This window comes from Dendrobates tinctorius, unplaced genomic scaffold (assembly GCF_039654945.1).
Source record: "Dendrobates tinctorius isolate UK_male_01 unplaced genomic scaffold, ASM3965494v1 ptg000032l, whole genome shotgun sequence".
Taxonomy (NCBI): Eukaryota; Metazoa; Chordata; class Amphibia; order Anura; family Dendrobatidae; genus Dendrobates; species Dendrobates tinctorius.
Window position 1 is genome coordinate 27,641,388 of NW_027361700.1, and position 25,622 is coordinate 27,667,009.

At 39.0% G+C, this 25,622-nt stretch overlaps 1 protein-coding gene across 1 annotated transcript; it reads right to left on the bottom strand.

Annotated features, from left to right (window-relative positions):
• Nucleotides 1-1,710: 1,710 nt before the first annotated feature.
• LOC141086532 (keratin, type I cytoskeletal 19-like) lies at nt 1,711-24,142 on the bottom strand. Its single transcript, XM_073572670.1, has 8 exons — nt 23,643-24,142; nt 11,749-11,831; nt 8,552-8,708; nt 8,089-8,250; nt 5,070-5,195; nt 2,633-2,853; nt 2,386-2,420; nt 1,711-1,902 (listed from the first exon to the last, which is right to left on the bottom strand). Exons 1-8 carry the CDS (start codon nt 24,120-24,122, stop codon nt 1,790-1,792), a joined length of 1,377 nt encoding a protein of 458 aa, XP_073428771.1. The 5' UTR covers nt 24,123-24,142; the 3' UTR covers nt 1,711-1,789.
• Nucleotides 24,143-25,622: the final 1,480 nt, after the last annotated feature.

Below are 25,622 nucleotides of genomic sequence, written 5' to 3' on the forward strand. Positions count from 1 at the left end.
CACAGGTTTATAGTAGTATTGGTCTTCTAATATAGGCTAAAGTGGCCATTTGGGCTCCTTAGGCTCCACGGCCCAGGTGCAACTGCATCCCCTGCTCCTATTACAGTTATGACCCTGATTCCTAGCACCCTTTAGCAAAGAGTACATGTAAAACCAAAGCTGAAACACCCAAACTCCAAGGGACACATAGCAGTTGTATGGTCTAATTACCGTATATACTCGAATATAAGTCGAGATTTTCAGCCCAAAAAATTGGGCTGAAAGTCCCCCTCTCGTCTTATATTCGAGTCATATACAAAGGGGGTCAGAGGGGGAGGGGGGGCGGGGGTGTCAGGTCATACTTACCCGCCCTGACGCTGTCTCTTGAGCCCCCAGCTTCTCCCCGTGCCCTCTCTTCCTGCCTTCAGCGGTCACGTGGTGCCGCTCATTAAAACTCATGAATATGCGCATATTAATGAGCGGTATCACAAGACCGCTGAATGCAGGAAGAGAGAGCGTGGAGAAGCTGGGGACTCAAGCGACAGCGTCAGGACGGGTAAGTATAGCGATACTCACCTGTCCTGCGTCCATGGCTGCTTGCTGCTGTCTGTCATCGGTCAGTGACTTCAGACAGCAGAGGGCGCGGTGACGTGGTTAGTGCGCGCCGCGCCCCCTGCAGTCTGAACGTCACTGACTGATGACGTGGCAGATAGCGGTGAGCAGCCATGGACGCAAGACAGGTGAGAATCTGACACCCAGCGACGGAGAGGTGAGTATGTCATTTTTTTTATTTTTACATGCAGCAGCAGCATGGGGGCAGCATATGAGGGAACAATCTATGGAGCTATTTATGGGGGCAGCATATGAGGGAACAATCTATGGAGCTTCTTGTGGGGCAGCATATGGGGGAACAATCTATGGAGCTTCTTCTGAGGACACCATATGGGGGAATAATCTATGGAGCATTTCCCACCCTAGACTTATACTCTAGTCAATAAGTTCTCCCAGTTTTTTGTGGCAAAATTAGGGGGGTCGACTTATACTCGGATCGACTTATACTCGAGTATATACGGTATATTGAATAAGTGCCCTTGAATAAAAAAAATGTCCTCTGTTTAGGAGTTTCATTTATTGCCCAGAGCTCGGCGAAATGGCTAGGTGTTGGTGCTGCCAGGAAATTGAAAACTTACTGCTGGTTTATGCATCACATTGCAGCTGATCCTGATTTGTGTTGGCATAACATCATTAGTTGACCACTGCAGGTAGTTCCTGCTTGTATTGATAGTACCAGCTTCTTTGGAGCTCAAACATGGCATTTTCACTAGCAGGTGTCTAAAGATTTTGTACCCAAACCTTTGTGTTCAGTCATTAAGGAGGGCTCCCAGGATTTCACACTATTGTTGGTTCAGTGGTGTTTGAGCAATGTATTTTCAGCAGGATTGTGTCTGTTACTGCCGATAAGCTTCTTTCACATAGATGGGCTTTCCAAGAAATCCTCCAAAGGCTTAGTGACTCAAATCTTAGTGCCTAATAGTTTATTGGGCCAATCCTGGTGCTTAGTGTGGTCTACAAGCCTTTACATCCTGGATTCAAGTCCCTGGGTACTATAGTTTTATATCCTTAGTGACAATCATGAAATATTTTTTTTTAGTTTCACAACTCAATCTATTTCAAAGCACTTTTTTGAGAACTGCAATGTTCAGTTTTTACCAGTGCAAAATTACTTGAGACTTGTTTAGAATGTTTTTATCTATTTATTGGAAATCCTCAACAAGTAAAGACATGTTTATTAGGAGAGAAGTAATTCTTCTCATTGCTTTATACTTGGTAGCTTTTCTTCAACCTCCCTAACTTCAGTAGCCACCACCTTCCCGTCAATCACCTCTTCTACAATTGTCTTAATTTTTCGGCTTCTGAGGAGCTCTGGAAGGAAAAACATAGTTAAAGGTAAATATGCGAATTATAATTACCTACAAGTAGTGATGACCGGACCCCAACAGTAAAGTTCAGGATCCGTACCAAACACATTCTCTTCATGCACCCCCAAACATGGACTTCTCCAAGATATAGAAATGTAATAATTGGCAAAGCAGCAGTAATAAAATAAGAGCAAAAACTGCCCGCTTTTGATCTGGTGTCAGGACTTGGGAAAAAGCCAAATATGTTTGCAGCTGTTTCAGGCAATCCCATTCAGCTCTATAGAAAGAGACATTGCTTGCCCGTCTTGCTCTCCAACAGAGAATGAGGATTTGAGACTCCTAATTCTCAGCAAAGGAGTCATCCCCCAACCTTTATAATCTTTCTAATATAAATCTTCATTGTATTTTATTTTAATATGCTCCCCTCCCACCGTTCTCTGCAGTCTTTAAGTTGTTTCTTGGTAAAGATATTTGTATTATTTATTACCTCTTTGTCTCTCTTCTTCCTCCAACGTCATGATGCTAAAAAAAAATATGAAAAAGACATGTAATATTATTCTGGTTTTTCAGATGTATTTTTGTGATGTTCTGGTACCATTCAGTATGTAAAATTCAAGATATTGAGAAACCAGCTCTAGACTCATGGGAACCATATGCTGGTTGTAAACTTTCCTATCATTCATTACATGACATTGGATGAATTTCAACACTAAAGTTTAACAATTATAACTCACGACACTTCCTCTCCCTCAAGCAGACGACGGTAAGTGGCGATCTCCATTTCCAGGCGGATCTTGATGTTCAGAAGAAGCTCATACTCATGAGATTGGCGTCCTATGTCTGACCGGATCTGTAGCAACTGAGCTTCAATACTGCTGATCCTTTCCTGTATATGGGACAGCTTAGCAGCATACTGAGCATTAATGCTTTGAAGTGTGTCACTTAGAGCATTTTTCTGTAGAAGGAAGATAACAGATTTTAATAATGGAAAGCCAAAAGATTTTAATTTCAGTAGCGATTAATTTTTTAAAAATTCGGTCCAGAAAGAGATAGGCTTTTCGAAAAGAAATTGTCCTAACAACAACATGACTACATAGGATTGTTGTTTGCCATCTTAAACATTTATGACATGCCATAACTATTTGATGAATGGGACATGCACTATTGTCAAGAACAAAGGACTTCCACCCTTGTTCTGTCTTACAAGGTGTATGCTGGGCACCACAACAGGCTAGCTGAAAGAATGGCCAATTTCTCTGTTCATTACATCCTCTTGGCTCCCCCATACAAGAATGCTTGTTTTGGTGTAACTTTCTTGTGTTCTCTTTGAGAGAGCTCCTAAATGACTGTCAGCAGCGTATCACCCAGTTGAAAAAAAGGATTGGTCATTGAAGTTCTAACAACTGGATTCTTCTCCTCCGATCTTCACATGTTGGTGAATTTCATTGAGCTTGGCAGATTTTAGTCTAATGTCTATGGAGGCCTTTATATCCTGACCTAATCATTAATATAACAAGCACTGATACAGTTCATTACCAATGCAGTGGCTTGCAAAAGTATTCACCTCCCTTTGCATTTTTCATGTTTTATTACCTCACAACCTGGAATTTCACAGGGGTTTTTTGAAGGTTTGGATCAGATCAGGTAGAGAACATGACTACAACTGTGAACATTTGGTTTTCTTTGTTGTTGTTATTGTGAAGCAAATAAAAAATAGTACAAAATAACTGAAAACTTCAGTGTGCATAACTATTCACCCCCTAAAGTCAGTACATTATAAAGCTTCTTTTTTGTTGCAAATACAGCTGCAAGTCGCTTTGTATCTGTCTCTATGAGCTTTCCACATCTTGACACTGGGATTTTTGCTCATTCCTCTAAGCAAAACTGCTCCAGCTCCTTCAACCTAGATGGTTTCCTCTGGTGAACAGCAATCTTCAAGTCTGACCACAGATTCTCCATTGGATTAAGGTCTGGGCATTGACTAGGCCACTCCAAAACATTTACCCATTTACCCTTAAACCACTCGAGCGTTGTTTTAATAGTTTGCCTTGGGTCATTGTCTTGTTGGAAGGTGAACTTCCATCCCAATCTCAGATCACTGACAGACTGAAACAGGTTTTGCTTGAGAATATCCCTGTATTTCACACCATCCATCCTCCCCTCGCTTCAAACCATTTTTGTTGTTCCTGCTGCCGAAAAAAATCCCCAGAGCATAATGCTGCCATCACCACATTTCACTGTGGGGATGATGTTCTTGGAGTGATGAGCTGTGTTGGTTTGGCGCCAGACATAGCATTTACAGTAACTTGGAGGCCAAAAAGTTCAATTTTGGTCTCATCTGACTACAGCACCTTCCTCCATACATTTAGAGAGTCTCCCACGTCTTTCGGCAAACTCACAACAGGCCTTACAATTTTTCTGCCCACTTTTCCATAAACACCAACTCCAGTGAACTACATTTCACTATGTATGTAAGTAATGAAGGTAATTGCTTGCACCAGACATTTTTAGGGGCTTCATAGCAAAAGGGTGAATAGATATGCACATGACAATTTTTAGTTATTTCATCCCATAAATGTAATTTATTCCTATATTTTTCTCACTTCACGTTACCATCTTAGACTATTTAGTGCTGATGCATCTCACATAAAATCGGAACTCAAAAATATTTAAACAGGTTGCAATGAAACGAAATAGATAGAAAATACAAGAGCGGTGAATACTTTCGCAAGCCACTAATCATCTGCATGTGCAAGCTGCATAGAAATAGACAATTGCTACAAAAGCCATCCCCATACAATTTGCAAATTCTTGTTAACACATCCCTGTTCACACACGAGATTGGGCTGCTAGTCAGTGAGGATTTTTAGGTCCGCTTAAAAGATGTGATCAGCTGACAAATGAGATGATCTGCAACATCCTTTTAATGTTCGCTTAGCCAATCATCAGCCGTACGTCAAGTACTTTTACCCTAACAGAGACTCTGAAAGAAGTTGCAAATCCTGAATCTCAAATATCAAAATGACATTACATAGCAGAGAGGACAAGAGACTTGGCTACAAACTGAATAATGTTAAAAAAAGCTAAACGATTTGAAGAAATATCCAACCATATATATGTGACCATTCAGATATTGGATCAACTGAGAATCATAAATGCTGCAATCCATACCGTGCTCAGTTCCGCTTGATACTCGATTTCCAGACTTTGTAAACTGCGTTTCAACTCTTTAATTATGACCTTGGAATTCTCCAGCTCATTCGTTTCCGTTACTATCTGAACGTTTACAGTTTCTATCTAAAAAGAAGCAAAAAAACAATGCACATAAGAGAGGTGGTAGAAAAATTCTCGACAATACATCCTGGATAAAGTTGATAGGAAACATGGATCTGTCCTCCTGTATTCAGATGGTGCCTCTGTCCCTAGGTCCAGTGTTCTCTGTGGACGAGCTGTAGCCACTGAGGACAAGAGGACCTGCTTGGTCACATAAACTTTATTGTTTTTAGCAAACAATCTAGAAATAAACTAGAAGCTTCATCATACTATACACCAGTGTGACAAATGTGGAAAGTAAACGAGAGAGAATATACAGGATTCAGCCAAAGATAAAAAATGTAAAATAACTCAAGAAAATATTAGTGTTGAAAATTTGCCTTGTGAGTAGCCTCAGTATTAATTTGTTTATTTTTTATATTTAAGAATGGATTTCCAGATGTTTTCCACTAGTGTTAGTAGTGGATGTTTTCCCTAGTGTCCATAAGGGGTTACCTCTCCATCCCCCCACCTCCTCAAACTATATAGACCCAGATAGGATATCTTACTTTGTGTAAACACTACAGTAATTCCAAACAGATATGGGTGAAGTAGGATGTAAATGTAAAGTAACTACCATGGGATACAACCCCTGAGCACTGCAGGAATTAAGTAGTCATTGATAGACCATTATTTTTCATCTTAAAAGATTCCGTAATAACCGGGTCCGTATAGCAAATGTGGTGCCAATATTCAAAAAGGAGACAAAAACTGAACTTGGAAATTATAGGCCAGTGAGCTTAACCTCTACTGTGGGTAAAATCCAGGAGGGTTTTCTAAGAGATGCCATACTGGAGTATCTGAAGAAGAACAACCTCATAACCCAATATCAACATGGGTTTACGAGAGACCGTTCCTGTCAGACTAATCTGATAATCTTCTATGAAGAGGTAAGTTCCGGACTGGACCAAGGAAATGCAGTGGACGTGATATACATGGACTTTTCAAAAGCTTTTGATACGGTGCCACGCAAAAGGTTGATACATAAAACGAAAACAGTGGGGATAGTGGAAAATATGTGTAAGTGGGTTATGAGCTGGCTCAGGGATAGGAAACAAAAGGAGGTTATTAATGGAGCACACTCAGGCTGGGTCACGGTTAGCAGTGGGGTACCACAGGGGTCAGTACTGGGCCCACTTCTTTTTAACATATTTATTAATGACCTTGTAGGGGGCATAGAGAGTAGAATTTCAATATTTGCAGATGACACTAAATTCTGCATGGTAATCAATACAGAGGAGGACAATTTTATATTACAGGAGTATTTATGTAAACTAGAAGCTTGGGCTGATAAATGGCAAATGAGCTTTAATGGGGATAAATGTAAGGTCATGCACTTGGGTAGAGCAAATAAGATGTATAATTATGTGCTTAATTGTAGAACACTGGGCAAAACTGTCACTGAAAAAGACCTGGGTGTATGGGTGGACGACAAACTCACATTTAGTGGCCAGTGTCAGGCAGCTGCTGAAAAGCAAATAAAATAATGGGATGCATTAAAAGAGGAATAGATGCTCATGAGGAGAATATAATTTTACCTCAATATAAGTCACTAGTGCGACCACACTTAGAATACTGTGTACAGTTCATGGTCTCCGGTGTATAAGAAAGACAAAGCTGAACTAGAGTGGGTGCAGAGAAGAGCGACCAAGGTTATTAGAGCACTGGGGGGTCTGCAATACCAAGACAGGTTATTACACTTGGGGTTATTTAGTTTGGAAAAACGAAGGCTTAGGGGTGATCTTATTGCAATGTATAAATATATGCGGGGACAGTACAAAGACCTTTCTAATGATCTTTTTACTCTTAGACCTGTGATGGGGACAAGGGGGCATCCTCTATGTCTGGAGGAAAGAAGGTTTAAGCATACTCACAGACGCGGATTCTTTACTGTAAGAGCAGTGAGACTATGGATCTCTCTGCTGTATGATGTTGTAATGAGTGATTCACTATTAAAATTTAAGAAGGGACTGGATGCCTTTCTTGAAAAATATAATGTTAAAGGGTATATATACTAGATTACTTGATAGGGCGTTGATCGAGGGAGCTAGTCTGATTGCCGTATGTGGAGTTGGGAAGGAATTTTTTTCCCCAATGTGGAGCTTGCTGTTTGCTGCATGGGTTCTTTTTTTTTGCCTTACTCTGGATCAATATGTTAGGCTATGGGTTGAACTAGATGGGCTTAAAGTCTCCCTTCAACCTTAAATACTATGTTACTATGTAATGGGAATTGCTGTTCATACGGTGCCCAGATAATAAATGGGCCCACCTTCATTCAGACTTTGGGCAATTAGTCACAACGAGAGTTGGTGGAGAGTGGTAAACTATTGTAAATTTGTTGCAAATTCAGTAAAACAGAGTAAAAGCAAAATTTACAAAACTTCTTCATGTTCTCATCTTCTAGGACCTGTTCCTCATTCAGCATATGAAGTCCATATGGCTAATTGTCTCACACCTGCTGGGAATAATTTATATTAAGTAACTGCTCATTCTAATTTATTATGAGCTGAATATTGATAATTGCCAGTGTGCATAGAAGAAGCTGCCATAAAATACTTGGATCCACTACAGTAACCTATTCTGATGCCTCATCTGTCATCAATCCAGTTTAGGTTACTATTTATTGAAATAGTGGTTGCACACACTACTTATACATCTAGGAAAAAAAAATTGATTAAAAAAAATGTGACAGACCCCATTCAGCAAAGTATTTGTCCTTGAGTAGTTTATGAACTCTTCGGAATATGTTGAGTCTTAGTCTATAGGAGAATCCTTTTGTCCACATTATGGCAAGAACAAGCCGAAATTGTTTTTTTCTTTTTATGCTTACGCCCTCTTACGGTATTAATGACTTATTGTGTTTTGTTCATAAACTTACCTTGCTTTCATATTGTTCCTTTGCCTCGTTCCTTATCTTTTCCACTACAGTTTCACATTGGACTCTCATGTCAGCCAATATCTTGGCCAGATCCACAGGAGGTGCTGCATCCACTTCAACGTTTACTGTTCCACCAACTTGCTTGCGGAGTACTAAAACCTCCTGAATGCCAAAAAACATGTTATATTAGATGATATTACTTCAGAATATGCAAAAAATCAAGCAGCTTATACAAAGATTGTGTTATGACTACTTAAAGTCATGTATGAAGGTCATGGTGTGTGCTGATGGTAAGTTGTGCAATGCCTACGGAACTTTATAGCTCACAGAACCCATGTGTTGCCCAAGTTCACACACAGACACCCATGCCTGATAGTGTAGTGCATACAATTCATATGTTACACATGGTGCCAAATACAGTGATGTCAAAGGTGCCAAATGGGTTTAACAACTATCAGCTTACTTCTTCATGGTTCTTCTTGAGATAGGCCAGTTCTTCTTGCAGAGCTTCAATCTGAAGTTCAAGGTCAGCTCTGGTCAAACTGAGGTCATCAATGACTTTACGGAGTCCCATTATATCTTTTTCCACCCCATATCTCAGAGCCTGTTCAGTTTCAAACCTACAATGCATTGATAGGTAAAAAAAAAAACTATAGTTAAAAAAAATTATAGGCTAAACAAAACAGTCATTAACATCACACTTTAGTGTGTAGTTGAATGTTAAATTAGCAGCTTTTATGATGTTTGACACCTGAAGGGGCCCATCAGCACCCAACATAACTGAAACTTACCAGGATGGGTAGTTGGAGATTCCCAATCTACTGATGCTGAAAATATTGAGGCATCAGAATGCTGAGGGGAGAGGGAGAAGCTCAAACTGTTACACATGTAGGATTTGAGCACCAGGATGTTAAGAAAATGGGAGAAGGACTTCAGAAAAAAAGACCATAATGATCATAGCCTTTTCATGTCTTGAACTTAAGTTCTCTTGATTGACCATGGTGGATTAAGGCTGCATTCCAAATTTGATTATAGGCTATCTTACTTACATGACAAGGTTATAGCTTTGGGTTTTTGTGGAGAACCTACAAAGTTATAACTATATACAGATGGTTAGCTAGTCGGCAAAGGCAGACAGAAATTCTACCATGACATAATTCATATACATAGTAAGCAAAACAAAAAGGTGTTAATAAACATTAGAACAAAGGAAGATGAACCTCCTGATTTTTATTGGACCGGGCTTCTATCTAAGATGTTTAGGAGCCTCCTTACTTAGCCACAATGGATAAATTTGAGGAAGAATAAAAGCAACCTTGGATTTCAACACTGGATCTGACAGCGTCTTAACCCCCTCTTTTTATTAAAAATACCTGCACATTTGGTCAAGCTGAGCAGTTACATGTATAGAGGGCTGCTGGCAAGTTAACACCATTGGAAGATAAATGGATTCACTCTTTGAAAGACATATTTGTTGGTTTGCTCTACGATGAACTGATAGAACAAAGGCTGATCTGTGCATAAAGTGGGAAGTAGCCACTGGTTTAGGTGACTTTAATACATCAAGCAAATAAGCCACACCATCAGCTGATTGTCCTGAGTACTTTATAGGTGTTTTCCTTTATTTTTAAGATTAGATTGCTTCATTGGGGCATGGAATGGCTGAGACTTTAACCGGTGACATAAGGTGAGCTGGAACTTCAGGTGTCAGCTGTAGTGTAATCTGACCTTTGTTGTACGCTGTAATTAGGCAACCATTTGTTGGACTAGGCTCCTCATTATTTATTTATGGCTTGTTGAGCTCATGATTTGGCAGGCATTTTTAGTTTTGTGTAATTACCATCATCTTTAGAATAATGATTATATTTATGTTTTTAGCTATAATGTGCTGAATTCTGTAGGGTTAGATGTAACATCACATCTTGGACATTTCTTCACTAATGGATTAATGTGTTGTACAGATACATCATATGGTGCCAACAACCTGTTATGGGTTCATACTTTTGTATGCTTCTGACTGTAAGTAGAGGCAAATAGAGGAACTTCTGTGTGCCTTAAGAAGCGCATGCAAAGTAGTTTAACCTTTCGATTTAGTTAGGACAAGCCCACCATCGATTAGTAATAATAATTTTTATTTCTATAGTGCCAACATATTCCGCAGCACTTTACGTTTTAATTATGGAGGTGGCCTTACTTTTTCTCAATGGCTGATATCATAGGGTATAATCTGGCAACAGAATACTTACTTACTCCATTCATAAGATATGTATGAAGAATATTTAGAATTGAGAGTCCTCAGTGGTTGATACCTTTGAATGGCTAACTGAAAAGACGGTAACAAGTTGCAAGCTTTCGAGACTACGCAGGTCTCTTCATCAGGCTAGACTAATACAAAATCTGAAAGATAACATATTTATACAAGAGACAGCACAGAAATAACCCAATAGCTAAGATAAGTGATGTGAAGTGGAATAGTCATTATGGGGGAGTGATAAGCATAAATATTGGAACAGTTCATAGATAAGCAGTGTGAAGGTTTTATTGCCCTCTGTCTGGTTCTGTGTTGTGATGACCCCAGAAGGTCTAAAGTGCAAATTCCTTAATTGATGTAAAACGACATAAATCCATGCGACACATTCATTCCTGCACTGAATGTTTGGAAAGTTTTCATATATTTGTACTCTGAGATTCTTCTTTCTCTCTGAGACTTGAAGTTACCTTTTAATGCAAGTAATTTAATGTCCATCATGCTATGGCCAGGGATACAAAAATGTTTTGCCACAGGTAGATCCATTCTTTTTTCTCTTATTGTGTGACGATGAGAATTCATCCTTGTTCTCAGTTTTTGCCCTGTCTGCCCCACATACAGACCCCCAGTTGGACATTTAGTACAAATAATTAAGTACACCACATTAGATGTAATGCAGGTCAAAGTACCTGGGATCTTGTAGTCCTGATGTGAGTTGGGGATCTTTATCTTGTCCGTGGTCATTATAAATGGACAGGTTTTACATTTTTTCTGGTTGCAAGGAAAGGTTCCTGCAGCTGTTGGAGAGGACAGGGAGCTTCTGACTGTTATGCTTCTTAAATTTGGGGGCTGCCTAAAATACAGCAGTGGGGGGTCTGGAAATATGGATTGTAATCGGGCATCTTTTTGTAGATGCACTTGTCTTAGCTATTGGGTTATTTCTGCGCTGTCTTTTGTATAAATATGTTATCCTTCAGATTTTGTATTAGTCTAGCCTGATGAAGAGACCTGCGTAGTCTCGAAAGCTTGCAACTTGTTACCATCTTTTCAGTTAGCCATTAAAAGGTATCAACCATTGAGGACTCTCAATTCTAAATATTCTTCTATCTACTGGCTAACACGGTACAAAGATATATATCTTTCCTGTATTAAGATATGTATGGGCACTCAACTTCAAAGTACTTGTGTACAGGTGGGTCAGAAGGAATAAGTGCCGGCTGAACAAGTGTTGGTCAGCGTGTCTGATTTGTGGGAGTCAAATGCATGGAAAACATGCCTACCAAGCTGTTTCCATAACTTCCTGACTATGTCACCCATTAGAATAATGATTGAGGAGGCCAAAACTCCCAAAGGAAAACCTGTTTAAGCTGCAGCTAGCACAATTTCATCAGAAGAAGAAAAGATTTCCTTACTTGAGTCTGAAGTCATCAGCTGCCAATTTAGCATTGTCGATCTGCAACAAAACTCGAGCATTGTCCAAGGTAGCAGTCAGTATCTAGAAGAACACAAAACAGTCATTTTCTTGTAGCCATAACATTTTTCTTGAACATTGTCGACACTTGGGTTTGGTCAAATATAGCAAATCACAACTTTTAATGATGTAATGAGAGACAATGAGTCATATTACCCAGAAGTAGACTCTTGATGTTATATATAGTTGTGTTGAGTCAAGTGATTAACAAAATGTAGCTAGATTTGTAAATTCAAATGGAATTCCTCCTTTGATGACACTCAAATGGATTAACTCTTGAAGACAATATCCAACCATATTACATGTTAGGGCAAATGGACATTGTTGGGGAGGATCCACCACTTAGGACGCCCTTCTATATAAAGAGTATGATGTCCGCCTGACTCTGCTCCATTTTATGAAGTGTTGGGAAGGAAGAAGCAGGCACATTGGAAGGGTCTGGCTCTCTGGCAGCCCCTGGCCCTTCTTGTAATATGGTTGGTAATCTATAAGAATAGGTGCCATGTAATACTACTTTACTATTCTAGATGTCGCTGGAGATAAAAGCTATGGCCAGTTGTGGTTGCAGAAATCTCCAGTGAGCAGCATTTGATGGAGGCTTGGCTGATCATTAGGATGCTTTCAGTTGTAGAGGTCTCAATGTTATAGGCAGTTTGTTAGTGCAAAATTACTAATTTATGCCTTTAATCCACAGGTTCATAATGCAAAGGACAGCACTCTCAGTACCTTCTCAACAGGACACTCGTGACCTTTAGAAGCAACCTGGAATACATATTTTATCCTAATTTCCCTAGTTTTAATAAATCTGTTAGCAAACTAGTAGAAATGCTAAATCTCCATGACACTTTTCATTACCTGCACATCCATTCATAATCCTTTTTCCTTGTGCGCCTGAGGTTTGTATTCTTTAGGAGCTCATTACCTCTTTACTCTGCAACTTGTAAATTTACATTTTTATTGCCATCCTGCCCAAGTATCTTGTTCTACTTCCTACATCCCAGTAAAGCATTTGTATGAGCTACGATACTGATTTTGATTATAAGTTATAATATATTTTTTTAATTTAATTTGTTTTTTTGCTGATTTACACACACACACACACACACACACACATATATATATATATATATATATATATATATATATATATATATACTCACTATCTATTTTGTATTTTGTACAGTCTGATGAAGGGTCTAGTCACCTGAAACGTTGCTTGTAATGAATGAGAAATACAGAGATATTCTTTTGCTTGGTCTGGAATTTTATATTAATTCTACAATTGAGGCCAGCCAGCCTGCTGTTCTACTTTTCTCTACCTATATAGCTACTTGGATGAGGGGTGGCCAGCTCACAAAAGTGGTGCGCTGTTTGTGAAAAAATCTCTCGTAATCATGCCCAACCTCTTACTAGAAGAGAATGATAGCAACACACACGAAGACAACTACTGTTTGCATTCTTTATGTATAATTGTGCTTCTGTAGACTTAATTAATTATAATCCCTTACAACTTCTCAGAACAGTTTCGTTAATCAAGGCCAGAAAGTCTGCCAAGAAATAGCATCCTAAAACATGGTGTCAGGTGTAAATTGATGAAGCTGGAGAAAGTGCATTGGAAAGCGCAGAGGCAATATGAAGACAACCGCTGCCAAAAATAAATATTTGTGTAATATTGAATATATTGGCAGACGCCTAATTACGACACAGATGATGTATGGAAATAAAACCGAGCGGCTACTGACAATGATGCATTGTTACTCTCTCATTGAGCTATTTGTGGCAGGTGTGATGTAGACGGGTGCGATAATATTTCTCTAATTTTCCTCCGGCTGAAAGGTTTCCTCAAACAATGATCTTTTCACTTAGACGGTTCCCTCCCTTAATCGCTCCGCACTTTGAATTCTGCTTTCTTGTTATTTGACTGTGTTTGATCACATATCAAAGTGCTGTATATCCGCCCGGTGTTACTCATGTAGTGATGCTCCTATACCATGTCATTCTATATGGGAAAATACCATAGTCATCAGGGAATTATTTCCACATATTGTATATGCAAAAACATGTTGAAAACGGAATGCCATTGACGTAACCATTCATTTCTTATGTAAGGCAGCATGATGGCTCAGTGGTTAGCACTGCAGCTTTGCAGCGCTGGGGTCCTGGCTTCAAATCCCACCAAGGACAACATCTGCAAGGAGATTGTATGTTCTCCTCGTGTTTGCGTGGGTTTCCTCCCACACTGCAAAGACATACTGATAGGGGATCCAGATTGTGAGCCCCATTGAGGACAGTGATGATGTATGTAAAGCGCTGTGGAATAAGATAGCACTATACTGTATAAGCAATGCTTAATAATAAAATAAGTCAGGGCTGCAACTGGTGTAGCTTTCCTTTTCTGGAGGACACAAGCATCATGTGTTAAGCATTTAATGTGAATATCGACCCAGCTAATTTTTCCTATAAAATTAATGTCAAAATTATTTTTCCCTGCAGCCACCACTAGTGGGAGCTTAGGAGCTTAATGCATAAGGATTATATATTGAACCAAAAATAAAAACTGTATACAGTAAGAACTGAATAATCTCTAGGGTTGTGTACTGGATTTGGAGCTCAGTATCAGTAAAAATGAGCAATAGCCAATATAAATACATTTTCATTGTTTTTACCATGTGGTGTATTTTTGTCTGTACATGAATAAATAAACAGTGACTCATTTTAGGTGATCTCTTTGTATGGGCATTCTTCTTTATTCTCTTTATATCGCTATAAAGAATGATTACTAAAAACAGAAAGTCACTAAACTGGAAGGACATTAGTAGAACCCAATATAATAAAGCATGTCTTGCTTACAGTGCTTTCATATTGCGTTCTCAATTGCACATTGCACCCGTTCAGTGGCCCTGTCGAAGGTTACATCCAAACCCCCAGCAAAACAGGGTTAAGATGTGTGCGCCAATGGGGCTATAGACTATAATGGTGATGGCAGAGTGAACGTGCACTCTGACTTGCTTCATTTTCGGAAATGTACACCTACAAGAGGCGGACACTCAGACGTAGTAGACTGAAACTCCGACAGGGCAACTGAACGGGGCAGAAATGCAATGTCAAAGCACCCTTAGTATCGATGTCTTGGTGGTCCTGATCTTGTTTCCATTATTGAGGAGGATGATGTCTACACACTGTATTGTGCTGATATCTATACTTAGCACCAAATTATGGGGGGATTCCTGAGATTTTATGTACAAATCCACATTATTAAAATGAATTAGTTTTTCAGTCCAATATTCTCTTACTGGTGTCATCTATGTAGGTAGCTATTCATAGGTGGCACCAGTGAGGCAGTTTCCTTTCAGAAGAGTGGTAATTTGCATGTTTTTCCCATATAGCATTACTCCACATACTCGACTGGTGTCCTTAAGGAGAGTCATACTCAACTCAAAGCTCAGTCTGAAACCGTAAAAGACACAGTAAATTCTGAAAATTTTATGACCATGAAATGAATCCAAATGCTCTAGATGTTATGTAGGTCCACCATTTAATGGGACCTTCATCATTATTATTAATGATTATTCTTAATGAAGGTAATCAGTGGCCAAATGATATAGTGTCTGTTATTGGAAATCTGGTCTATATAAAGGTGCTTGTTTACTCAAAGACGGCGTCCTTTCTGGAGAGTTAAATGTATATGACTTAAGAACATTTATTGGAAAGAGCTTCAGCATTACTAGCCTATGTGGTAGTTTGTAGCAATGACTGGTTTAGTAGATAGATCGAAGTGCAAGTTGTGTGAAAGTAATAAGTTTCCATGTTGGAATAAAACATACATAAAATTGATCTAATGGTGTTGAATGTCTCAAGGTCTGCATTGCATAGTTTCTAGCTAAGAGCATGTATATTAAGATAAGCGTGCCATGCCCCGGTCTACACTATTCTGGGTCAAAGGTTTATATAGGTGTGGATGGTTAGTTATACAGAGCAGGTGACTTCATCAGTAGCTTTACTAACCATATAAGGCTACAGAAGATTGAAGAAGAGGGTGGAACTCCCAGGTGTTCAGGGACATAGGTCATGATTTACTCACAAATATATTTCATCCAGGTAACACCTCTGGGAGAGTATGTATCAGAATCCATATTGCAACTAATTTGTGTGAAAGGATAGAAAACCAAATTCATCACTTTCTTAAGTCACTTCTTTTTTTTGTCTTGTGGTTTTCGCTGATATGTTTTGCTATAAATTCATCAAAATGGCACACACAATTCATGAATTGCGCGAGGGCAAAAAAAGGTATTTTTTGTTTGTCTCTAACCATTTTTGAAACATTTTAGTGCCAAAAGTCACACGTTTAATTGTGCAACACTTTTTACCACTTTTATATATATATATATATATATATATATATATATATATATATATATATATATAAAGTTAGCCTGTTTTTGTTGTTTCTTAGATGTTTTTACCTGATCTATCATTTAGAACTTTTCAAAAAAGACACAAAAATAGTCCCTCCACTGGAGTAATGTCTACAGTATATACAGGGCCGGACGGGCCATTTGGCAATTATGGCAAATGCCAGAAGGGCCTGTCTGGTCATGGGTTGCCTTGCCTCCTATGTTGTTAACAGAATCGGTTTTCTCAATATACCCATACTGTAAGAGTTGTGATGGAGCACAAAGTTGCTGACTCTCTCACTTACCCCAGCAGGCTACGTTTATCAGTAGAAATATTGATCTTGAAGAAAATCTTCCTTTCCTCCATCCAGGGCAATATTAGTAATATATCCCATCTGGTTCATGGGGACGGGGAAAATATGGGCCTGTGTGATTTCAAATGCCATGACTGAATTTCAGCCCCAGTCCATACCTGTCTATATATATTATATTATTCTAATGGACGTACTGGAGTACATTTGCAACAAAATTTGAGCCTCTTTTGAAAAGTTCGAAATGATGAATCAGGTAAAAAAAACAAACAAACATCTAGAAGCCCTAAACCCAGCACACAGACGCGAACTAAGAGACAAGAGGCAAACACATATAAACAGATTGTAGTGGAAAAATAAATATTGCAAACAGAGTGAATTAGGGCTCATTCAGACGTCCGATTTTTTCATGTATGAGAAGATAAGAGTTTGATCAGAGTGCGGTACAAGTGTCATCCAAATTAGAAACAGACTTGATAAACGAGGAGGGGGTGTCGCATTGTATGTTAGAAACGCGTATATCTGCACAGAGATTGAAGCTTCAGAGACTGGGAGTTCTGTGGAAACTGTTTGGGTAAGAATACAAGGACAGAACAATGGAAAGGACACCATTGTAGGCATTTACTACAGGCCGCCTGTGCAAGCTGAAGATATGGATGAACTCCTTATGCATCAAATGGCCAAGTTCTCCAAAAAATATGACATAGTTGTCATGGGAGATTTCAACTATCCAGACATTTGTTGGGAATCTCTCTCAGGCAAAACTAACAGGTCAAGGAAATTCTTATCCTCTCTTGCTGACAACTTTATCTTCCAAAAGGTAAGGGAGAAAACAAGGGGAACTGCTACCTTGGATCTAATCCTTATAAACAGGGAGGAAATGGTTGAGGAGGTAAAAGTGGCTGGGACCCTAGGAGGTAGCGACCATGCTATTTTAGAATTTTGGATAACTAGAGGCGGAAGACCTGTGAAGACTCAGACGTCAAGGTTAGATTTCAGAAAGGCAGATTTTAAGGGATTCAGAAAGAGAATTGGAGGGATCCAATGGCTGGATATCCTTAAAGACAAAAATGTCCAGGAAGGATGGGAAATCTTGAAAAATGAAATTCTCAAAGCACAGTTGTTAACAATTCCGAAAAGAGGGAAGAATAGGAAGCAGTTAAGGAAACCAGGATGGATGAACACAGAACTTAAGCACATGCTAAAAAGGAAGAAAAAAATGTTTATAAAATGGAAAGAGGGAGGCATATCTAAAGAAGAATATAATGCTGTCTGCAGAACCTGCAGGGCACAAATCAGATTATCTAAAGCTGAAAATGAATTGAGGCTTGCAAGAGATGTCAAAAGCAATAATAAAGGATTTTGGGGATATGTCAAAAGTAAAAGAAAAGTCAAAGATGCTATAGGATTTTTACAGGATGAAAATGATGAAATGGTAAGACAGGATGTTGAGAAGGCTGAACTTTTAAATTCCTATTTTGCATCTGTTTTCTCTCAGAAAGGAAATGTAACATCAACTGTTATTCACTGTCCTATTAAGGGAATAGAAGAATCCAGGATATCTATAAACAGAAAGATAGTGAGGAAACACTTAGCTAGCCTAAATGAATTCAAGTCTCCAGGTCCAGATGAATTACACCCCAGAGTACTGAAGGAGATAGCAGAAGAAATTTTTGAACCCCTCTCTATAATCTTTGAAAATTCTTGGAGAACAGGAGAAGTGCCAGAAGACTGGAGAAGAGCAAATGTTGTTCCTATCTTCAAAAAGGGGAAGAAGGTGGACCCAGGTAACTATAGGCCGGTGAGTCTGACTTCTATACCAGGAAAGATCTTTGAACAAATTATTAAACAACATGTATGTCAATACCTGGATAAGAATGAAGTGATTAAACAGAGTCAGCATGGGTTTGTAACTAATAAGTCATGTCAGACTAACTTAATTTCCTTCTATGACGGTATCACTGATTGGTTGGATCAAGGAAATGCTGTAGATATAGTATATCTTGACTTCAGCAAAGCATTTGACAAAGTCTCTCATACAATCCTTATTGAAAAAATGATTAAGTATGGAATGGACAAGGCAACTGTTAGGTGGATTCATAACTGGCTTAGTGATCGGACCCAAAGAGTGGTCGTAAATGGCTGCACATCCAGTTGGAAGAATGTCTCAAGTGGGGTACCACAGGGCTCTGTCCTGGGCCCTGTATTGTTCAACATCTTTATCAACGATTTAGATGAAGGAATTGAGGGTAAACTGATTAAATTTGCTGATGACACAAAGCTAGGAGGGATAGCTAATACTAGAGAAGAGAGAGAGAGGATTCAAAAAGATTTAAATAAACTGGAGAAGTGGGCAGCAACTAACAGAATGGTTTTTAACAGGGAGAAATGCAAAGTACTACATCTGGGCAATAAAAATGGAAAAAGCATATATAGAATGGGAGGAATAGGGCTAAGTGACAGCACATGTGAAAAAGACTTGGGTATACTAATAGATCACAGACTGAATATGAGTCAACAGTGTGATGCAGCAGCAAAAAAGGCAAATGCAATTCTAGGATGTATTAACAGAAGCATACAGTCTAGATCACGTGAAGTCATTATTTCCCTCTACTCCTCTTTGGTCAGACCTCATCTGGAATATTGTGTCCAGTTTTGGGCACCACATTTTAAAAAAGACATCAACAAACTGGAGCAAGTTCAGAAAAGAGCGACCAGAATGGTGACCGGTCTGCAAACCCTGTCTTATGAGGAAAGGTTGCAGGATTTGGGAATGTTTAGTTTGCAAAATAGAAGACTGAGAGGAGACTTAATAGCTGTCTACAAATATCTAAAGGGCTGTCACATTGTAGAAGGATCAACTTTATTCTCATTTGCACAAGGAAAGACTAGAAGCAATGGGATGAAACTGAATGGGAGGAGACACAGATTAGATATTAGAAAAAACTTTTTGACAGTTAGAGTGATCAATGAGTGGAACAGGCTGCCACGAGAAGTGGTGAGTTCTCCTTCAATGGAAGTCTTCAAACAGAGGCTGGACAGACATCTGACTGGGATGATTTAGCGAATCCTGCTTTGAGCAGGGGGTTGGACCAGATGGCCCAGGAGGTCCCTTCCAACTCTACGATTCTATGATTCTATGATTCTATGATTCTAGACGTATGTGGAGAAATAAAAAAAAAATGTAATCCATCTTCTCCATTCTGACAGTCCATGAAAGTTGATATCATCCGAGTGTGGTAAAATATTTTCAGTAACCCATTGAATTGCATTGCCGATTTTGATCTGACTCTCGGATCAAAGTCATACATTCCTCCAAGATTTTCCTCTGACCCCTCGGTCTGAAGAAACAATTGGACAAGTGAATTGCCCCACAGACTATCACAGGTACAAGTACTATCCATGAAAATCACCAATAGCACTCATACACAAAAGTTGAATTTCTGAATGAGCCCTTAACTGTAGACTGTAATGAAGGTGAACCCAAAATGTTAGTGTGCAATATTCTGGTATAGGTTGGGTACAGGCACGGACTGGCGCCCAGGGGGTCACTGTGCAGGAAACGGCCCCTGCCACGCCCTGTATAAGCGGCACTTGGTTCACTTTGTAGAAGCAGAGGTAAACTTGTGTATAATGATTCCACGCAGCTGAACAGCATGCCCCCAGAGCCGATGTTACTGGTAGGCCCTTGGCACTCTAGTCCGAAACTGATCAGGTATATAAACATTTCTTGTCTAGGAATATTTAAGACTTCTCAATATTCAGCAAGGTACAGATTTCATTATTTTCCAACTAGTTTTTAGCTCTTCAATTATTATATAAACCTAATGAACGAAAATAAAAAAGTTAGCAAATGTGTGGATACTTTTTAGCGGTTATCTCTAGCCATAGTTATACCCATACACTAGAATTTAGCTGATCTGCAGTACCAGATGGAGCAACAAGGATAATAGTGTGTCAAAAACATTACGGGCTATGACACTCCTATGAGCATTGGGCCTACCCCTATTAAAAAGGTCTCTGGTTGCTCTACACCCACTGTATATACAATGATAGGTCATAGATGTTAAAAATCTAAAACTGTAATTTTTCTCAACTTTTTAAGAAGTTGCCCATAATGTTGACACCTTTATTGGTGACATTAGGCTTGGGATCTACCAGTAAAGAGATGAGTAATTCTAGATATATTCTTTAATTACTAATGTAGTGCAGTACTGTACTTTTGCTTTTCTCATCTGCTAAATCATATAATCCCATATTCTAGCATAATGGAGTTTTTGTGACAGCCAGGCATTAATATGACCCATATTATTGGTAAAGCTTTATGGCAGATTGCTTTCGTTTGGGTCGTGTGACTGTCATAACCATCTAATCTGTTCTGATTAGAAAATATTACTCGTAGCCAACTGTTTATGACTAATAAATAATTGTTCTCAAATATTACAGCAAAAATTCGTCATTTATAACACTGGTCTGTGCCAAGACTTAGACCTAATGTCACCTAATGGGTATTTTCGATATTTGTTTAGTGTGATAATGTAAATTGCCCCCACTCAGATTTTGTATAAAATGTTGCTATGCATTGCTAAAATCTTTCAGCCGTATACAAAGGCGGAACCTCTAGTTTGGGAAATTGCAGAGACCAGTATCACTCAAGGACATTCTTTGACCAAGGTGATGGAGAGGAGGAAAACATAGATTAACCCCTAGTAATTTATGCATAGTACAGTTAAAAAAGGGACATAGGTAATACTATTTTTTGTTCAACTAATTAGTTAGTAGCCATGGTCCAGGTGAGGTGAAAACTTGAGAGATAGTTGGTGGTAGGCCTTAGGTATGGGGAAATATTTTTATTTGGCTCTAAATATGGCTGAATACTTTCTTCAAAATTCAGAACATTTTGGGAAAAAATTTCCCCCGGGGATGAAAAAATAACATTATATTGCTGTGAATGAAGGTATATTCATATGTTGATGACCATTGGATTCATTCTGTCTACTGCTAACTGAAGGGAAAATATTCTTAGAGTATAACTTGGCAAGATCCTTAAAATCCTGAGACAATTGGGTCTGTAATATCCAACATGGCTTCTTTTATAAAAGAAGCTGTGATGCCAGGGTAAACAGAGCCTAAATCACATGAATTATGTAGCTCACACATGCATTTGGCTTGGTCAAGATATGATGCCCTAAAGCTGGTAAGGACTCATTTGGTCCAACTAGGTAATGGCTGAATAGCCTACTTGGAGGCTGAGAACCTTTTTCTTTAGCTCTGCTAATGTCTCAAAACATTGCCTTCATTATATACTGTATAAGCTTTAATACCCTCATCTTCCATATTGCAAAGTACTACATCTGGGCAATAAAAATGAAAAAAGCATATATAGAATGGGAGGAAAAGGGCTAAGTGACAGCACATGTGAAAAAGACTTGGGTATACTAATAGATCACAGACTGAATATGAGTCAACAGTGTGATGCAGCAGCAAAAAAGGCAAATGCAATTCTAGGATGTATTAACAGAAGCATACAGTCTAGATCACGTGAAGTCATTATTTCCCTCTACTCCTCTTTGGTCAGACCTCATCTGGAATATTGTGTCCAGTTTTGGGCACCACATTTTAAAAAAGACATCAACAAACTGGAGCAAGTTCAGAAAAGAGCGACCAGAATGGTGACCGGTCTGCAAACCCTGTCTTATGAGGAAAGGTTGCAGGATTTGGGAATGTTTAGTTTGCAAAAGAGAAGACTGAGAGGAGACTTAATAGCTGTCTACAAATATCTAAAGGGCTGTCACATTGTAGAAGGATCAACTTTATTCTCATTTGCACAAGGAAAGACTAGAAGCAATGGGATGAAACTGAATGGGAGGAGACACAGATTAGATATTAGAAAAAACTTTTTGACAGTTAGAGTGATCAATGAGTGGAACAGGCTGCCACGAGAAGTGGTGAGTTCTCCTTCAATGGAAGTCTTCAAACAGAGGCTGGACAGACATCTGACTGGGATGATTTAGCGAATCCTGCTTTGAGCAGGGGGTTGGACCAGATGGCCCAGGAGGTCCCTTCCAACTCTACGATTCTATGATTTCTATGATTTCCAGTATTATGGCTGATATCTAACACCCACCACAATTACACTGTGTGTGCTCAGAATTTTTTGAGGTTGTCAAAAGCAACACATGTGTAAACCACATGAAGAAATGCTTCTTTGAGAAATTTTTCGGTTTTCTGGTGTGGGATTTTTCTCCCTGATTTCATTTTTGGAGCTTTAATGGAGCAGATTCCATCTGAAGTCGCTTTGAAGAAGTGTCCTGCACTTTCTCTTATTCCATCAGCCGTTTTTAATAACAGAAAGTGAAAAAAAAACACTCAAAGCACTGAAAATATTAACAGAAAGGAGGATTTACAATAAAACTTAACAGGAAGAGTACGTAAAGTTTTTTAAAGTGATTATTGATACATATGTTTCAGGTAAGCGCTCAAAAACCTCAGTGCATACTTGCCCTTTTTATTGCAGATATTCACTCTGATTGTGCTACCATGCTATTGGGATAGCCTGCAAAACTGTTGCCCATATAGACAAATCTGACCCATTTCCTTACATAAAAATACCATTGATGGTTACGGACATACTTAGCGGGTATATAAAACAGTTGATATCAGGTAGTTGGCAATGGAACAAAATTCAAGTGTCTGCATTACCAGACACAGCCAACGGACAAGAAGGACACACTTTCTGGAAAAATAACAGACTGTCTTTTCTAATACTAGCCTTCCATAAGCCACCTGGCCCTTTTTTTTCCAGAGCAGATCTTTACTAGTTACAGTAATATTTTAAACCTTATTCTGTTGCTGACATGCCTATTACATTTTCAGTGATAAATCACTTGAGTAATAATTAATGATGTTTGCTCAGGAACTACTGACAGCATTATGCCAAAGTCAACATGACAGACATGAAGCCTTTGTTACACCCTATGTACATTTTGTCGTTCATGTACGTAGAAGTGAGTGGGTGGTACATGTTTGCATTTAATGAGTCTCAATGATCATTTTAAGCAAACTTAGAATAATTTAATCCATTTTAATATATTCTACAAATTTAATTATATACAATTTTAATATCTCACCTTGTTCTTCAGCTGTTCAATTGTTTGGTAATAATCTTTATAGTCGGCCTCCACAATGCCAGAGTTTTTGCTGTACCACTCCTTGATCCTCAGCTCTATCTCTCCATTGGCCCTCTCCAGGGATCGTACTTTATCCAGGTAAGTAGCAAGACGATCGTTCAGGTTTTGCATCGTTTCCTTCTCATTTCCAGCCAGGAGGACATCACTGTTGGTGGCAATCTGGAGACTGCTACCGAAGGAACCACCGAAACCTGAACCAGTTGAGATTTTGGTCCCATACCCACCAGCTCCGCCGTAAACACTTCCGGCATATCTTGATACAGATTTGCTATAGCTTCCTCCAGAAAATGTTGGAGCTCTATCTACAGAACCTGATCTCTTGTAGCCGACTATGCTGTAAGACATGGTGAGGTTAGACGTGCCAGTTAGTGTGAATGAACTTGAGAAATGACTGAAGCCTGGAAAAGAATTACTGTTCATGGAACACCTTATATCCAAGAACTACAGCTCCTCCTCCTCCATAAAAGTGCAATATACCTCAACTGCTGATAAGTGAGGCATGAAAAGCTGAGCAAATAAAACCTTTGAATCCCATAAAGTCCAAGCCTAGTTTTCAGTTTCATACACAGACATTAAAAAGTCATTACACTTTGTTGTATATCTACAGATCTGTACAAGTGACCATCCATACTAGTTACATAAATCTGGCTTCGTTCCTGCTTGGCATAGGCTATGCCCTTCATTGTGTATTGCTTAAAATGGAAATTCCGAGGGAAGTGACCAAATGCAAACACAGAAGTCAATGCAAGTTACTATCGTTTGCTCAACAAACACATACATCAATAAGGTTTTGACCAGCTGTCATGGCTCACAACCTCTTATATACCTACTAAGTTTGGTTTAAGGATGAAGTTAGGATTTCTTTACTATCAAGTCTTTAATGTGACTGTTTTTACAAAAATAGCATCAATAGACCATAGGTCATGTTTGGTATTTCACTGTTCACTGGATTGGGACAGAATTGCAAAACAGGACAGAGCCTATGCAAAAGAGCTAAGCTGTTTTTGTTATAAAACAGAATTATTTAGCTAATCTTATACAAATCAGTGTCCATTGGCTCTGACCGGTGATGCAGATCAGCTCTATTCAGATTAATGATGCAGTGCCAAACGCAGCCTATTTCCGGAAGAAAGCAACCTTCTTTTTCTACGCTCTTTTACTGTTAAACTGAACCCTTTACTTTAAATCAGGGTTATAGAATCTGTGGCCAGGGGAGATATGTAGATTCCAATGCTATTCTGTGTTGATACCGCCCTTCTGGTCACAGACATGTCAAAGATGATTGGTGCATGGGCAGCTGAAAGGACAATAAGGATATTGTGTACTTTGTGTAGCCTGCCACATTTATGATCCCCATATCTAGGCAGAAGAGGGCTTCTGTACTTCCTTCCCTACATAGAGGGCAGATGTGGTGGCTATAGTCAAGTGTTGCTCTGCTCTTTGTAGTCTTAAGCTTTCGGCCAAACGGTCATCTAACATTGATCTCTCCCAACTCTTTTTGTTCGGTTGAGCAAACTTGTGCACTCTATGAATGACAGCTACTTCCAGACTCCTCTGATGACAGCTTATCACTCAAAGAACAAAATGATCAGCTGTTGGAAATCCAACATGCTGGAACTTCCTCTCCCCTGACATCATCTTTCAAGGGAGATTCATGAGGCCCCTATGCACATTAGACTGCAAGCTGAGACTGCTAATATCAAAGGGTTCGGCACACTTTATCCTAATGTGTTTAGGGGTCTTTGCTCATATTAAAGAAGCACTCCCATCACGGTTTTTAAACTATTAATATATAGCAGTCATCATATTATATAGCAATATATTCTTTCAATTGCTCATTTTACCTATCCAGTTAATTAGTTAATTCTTCTCTTTTCTTTTAGACATATTACATCACATAATTAAAAACTGACTAGCTTA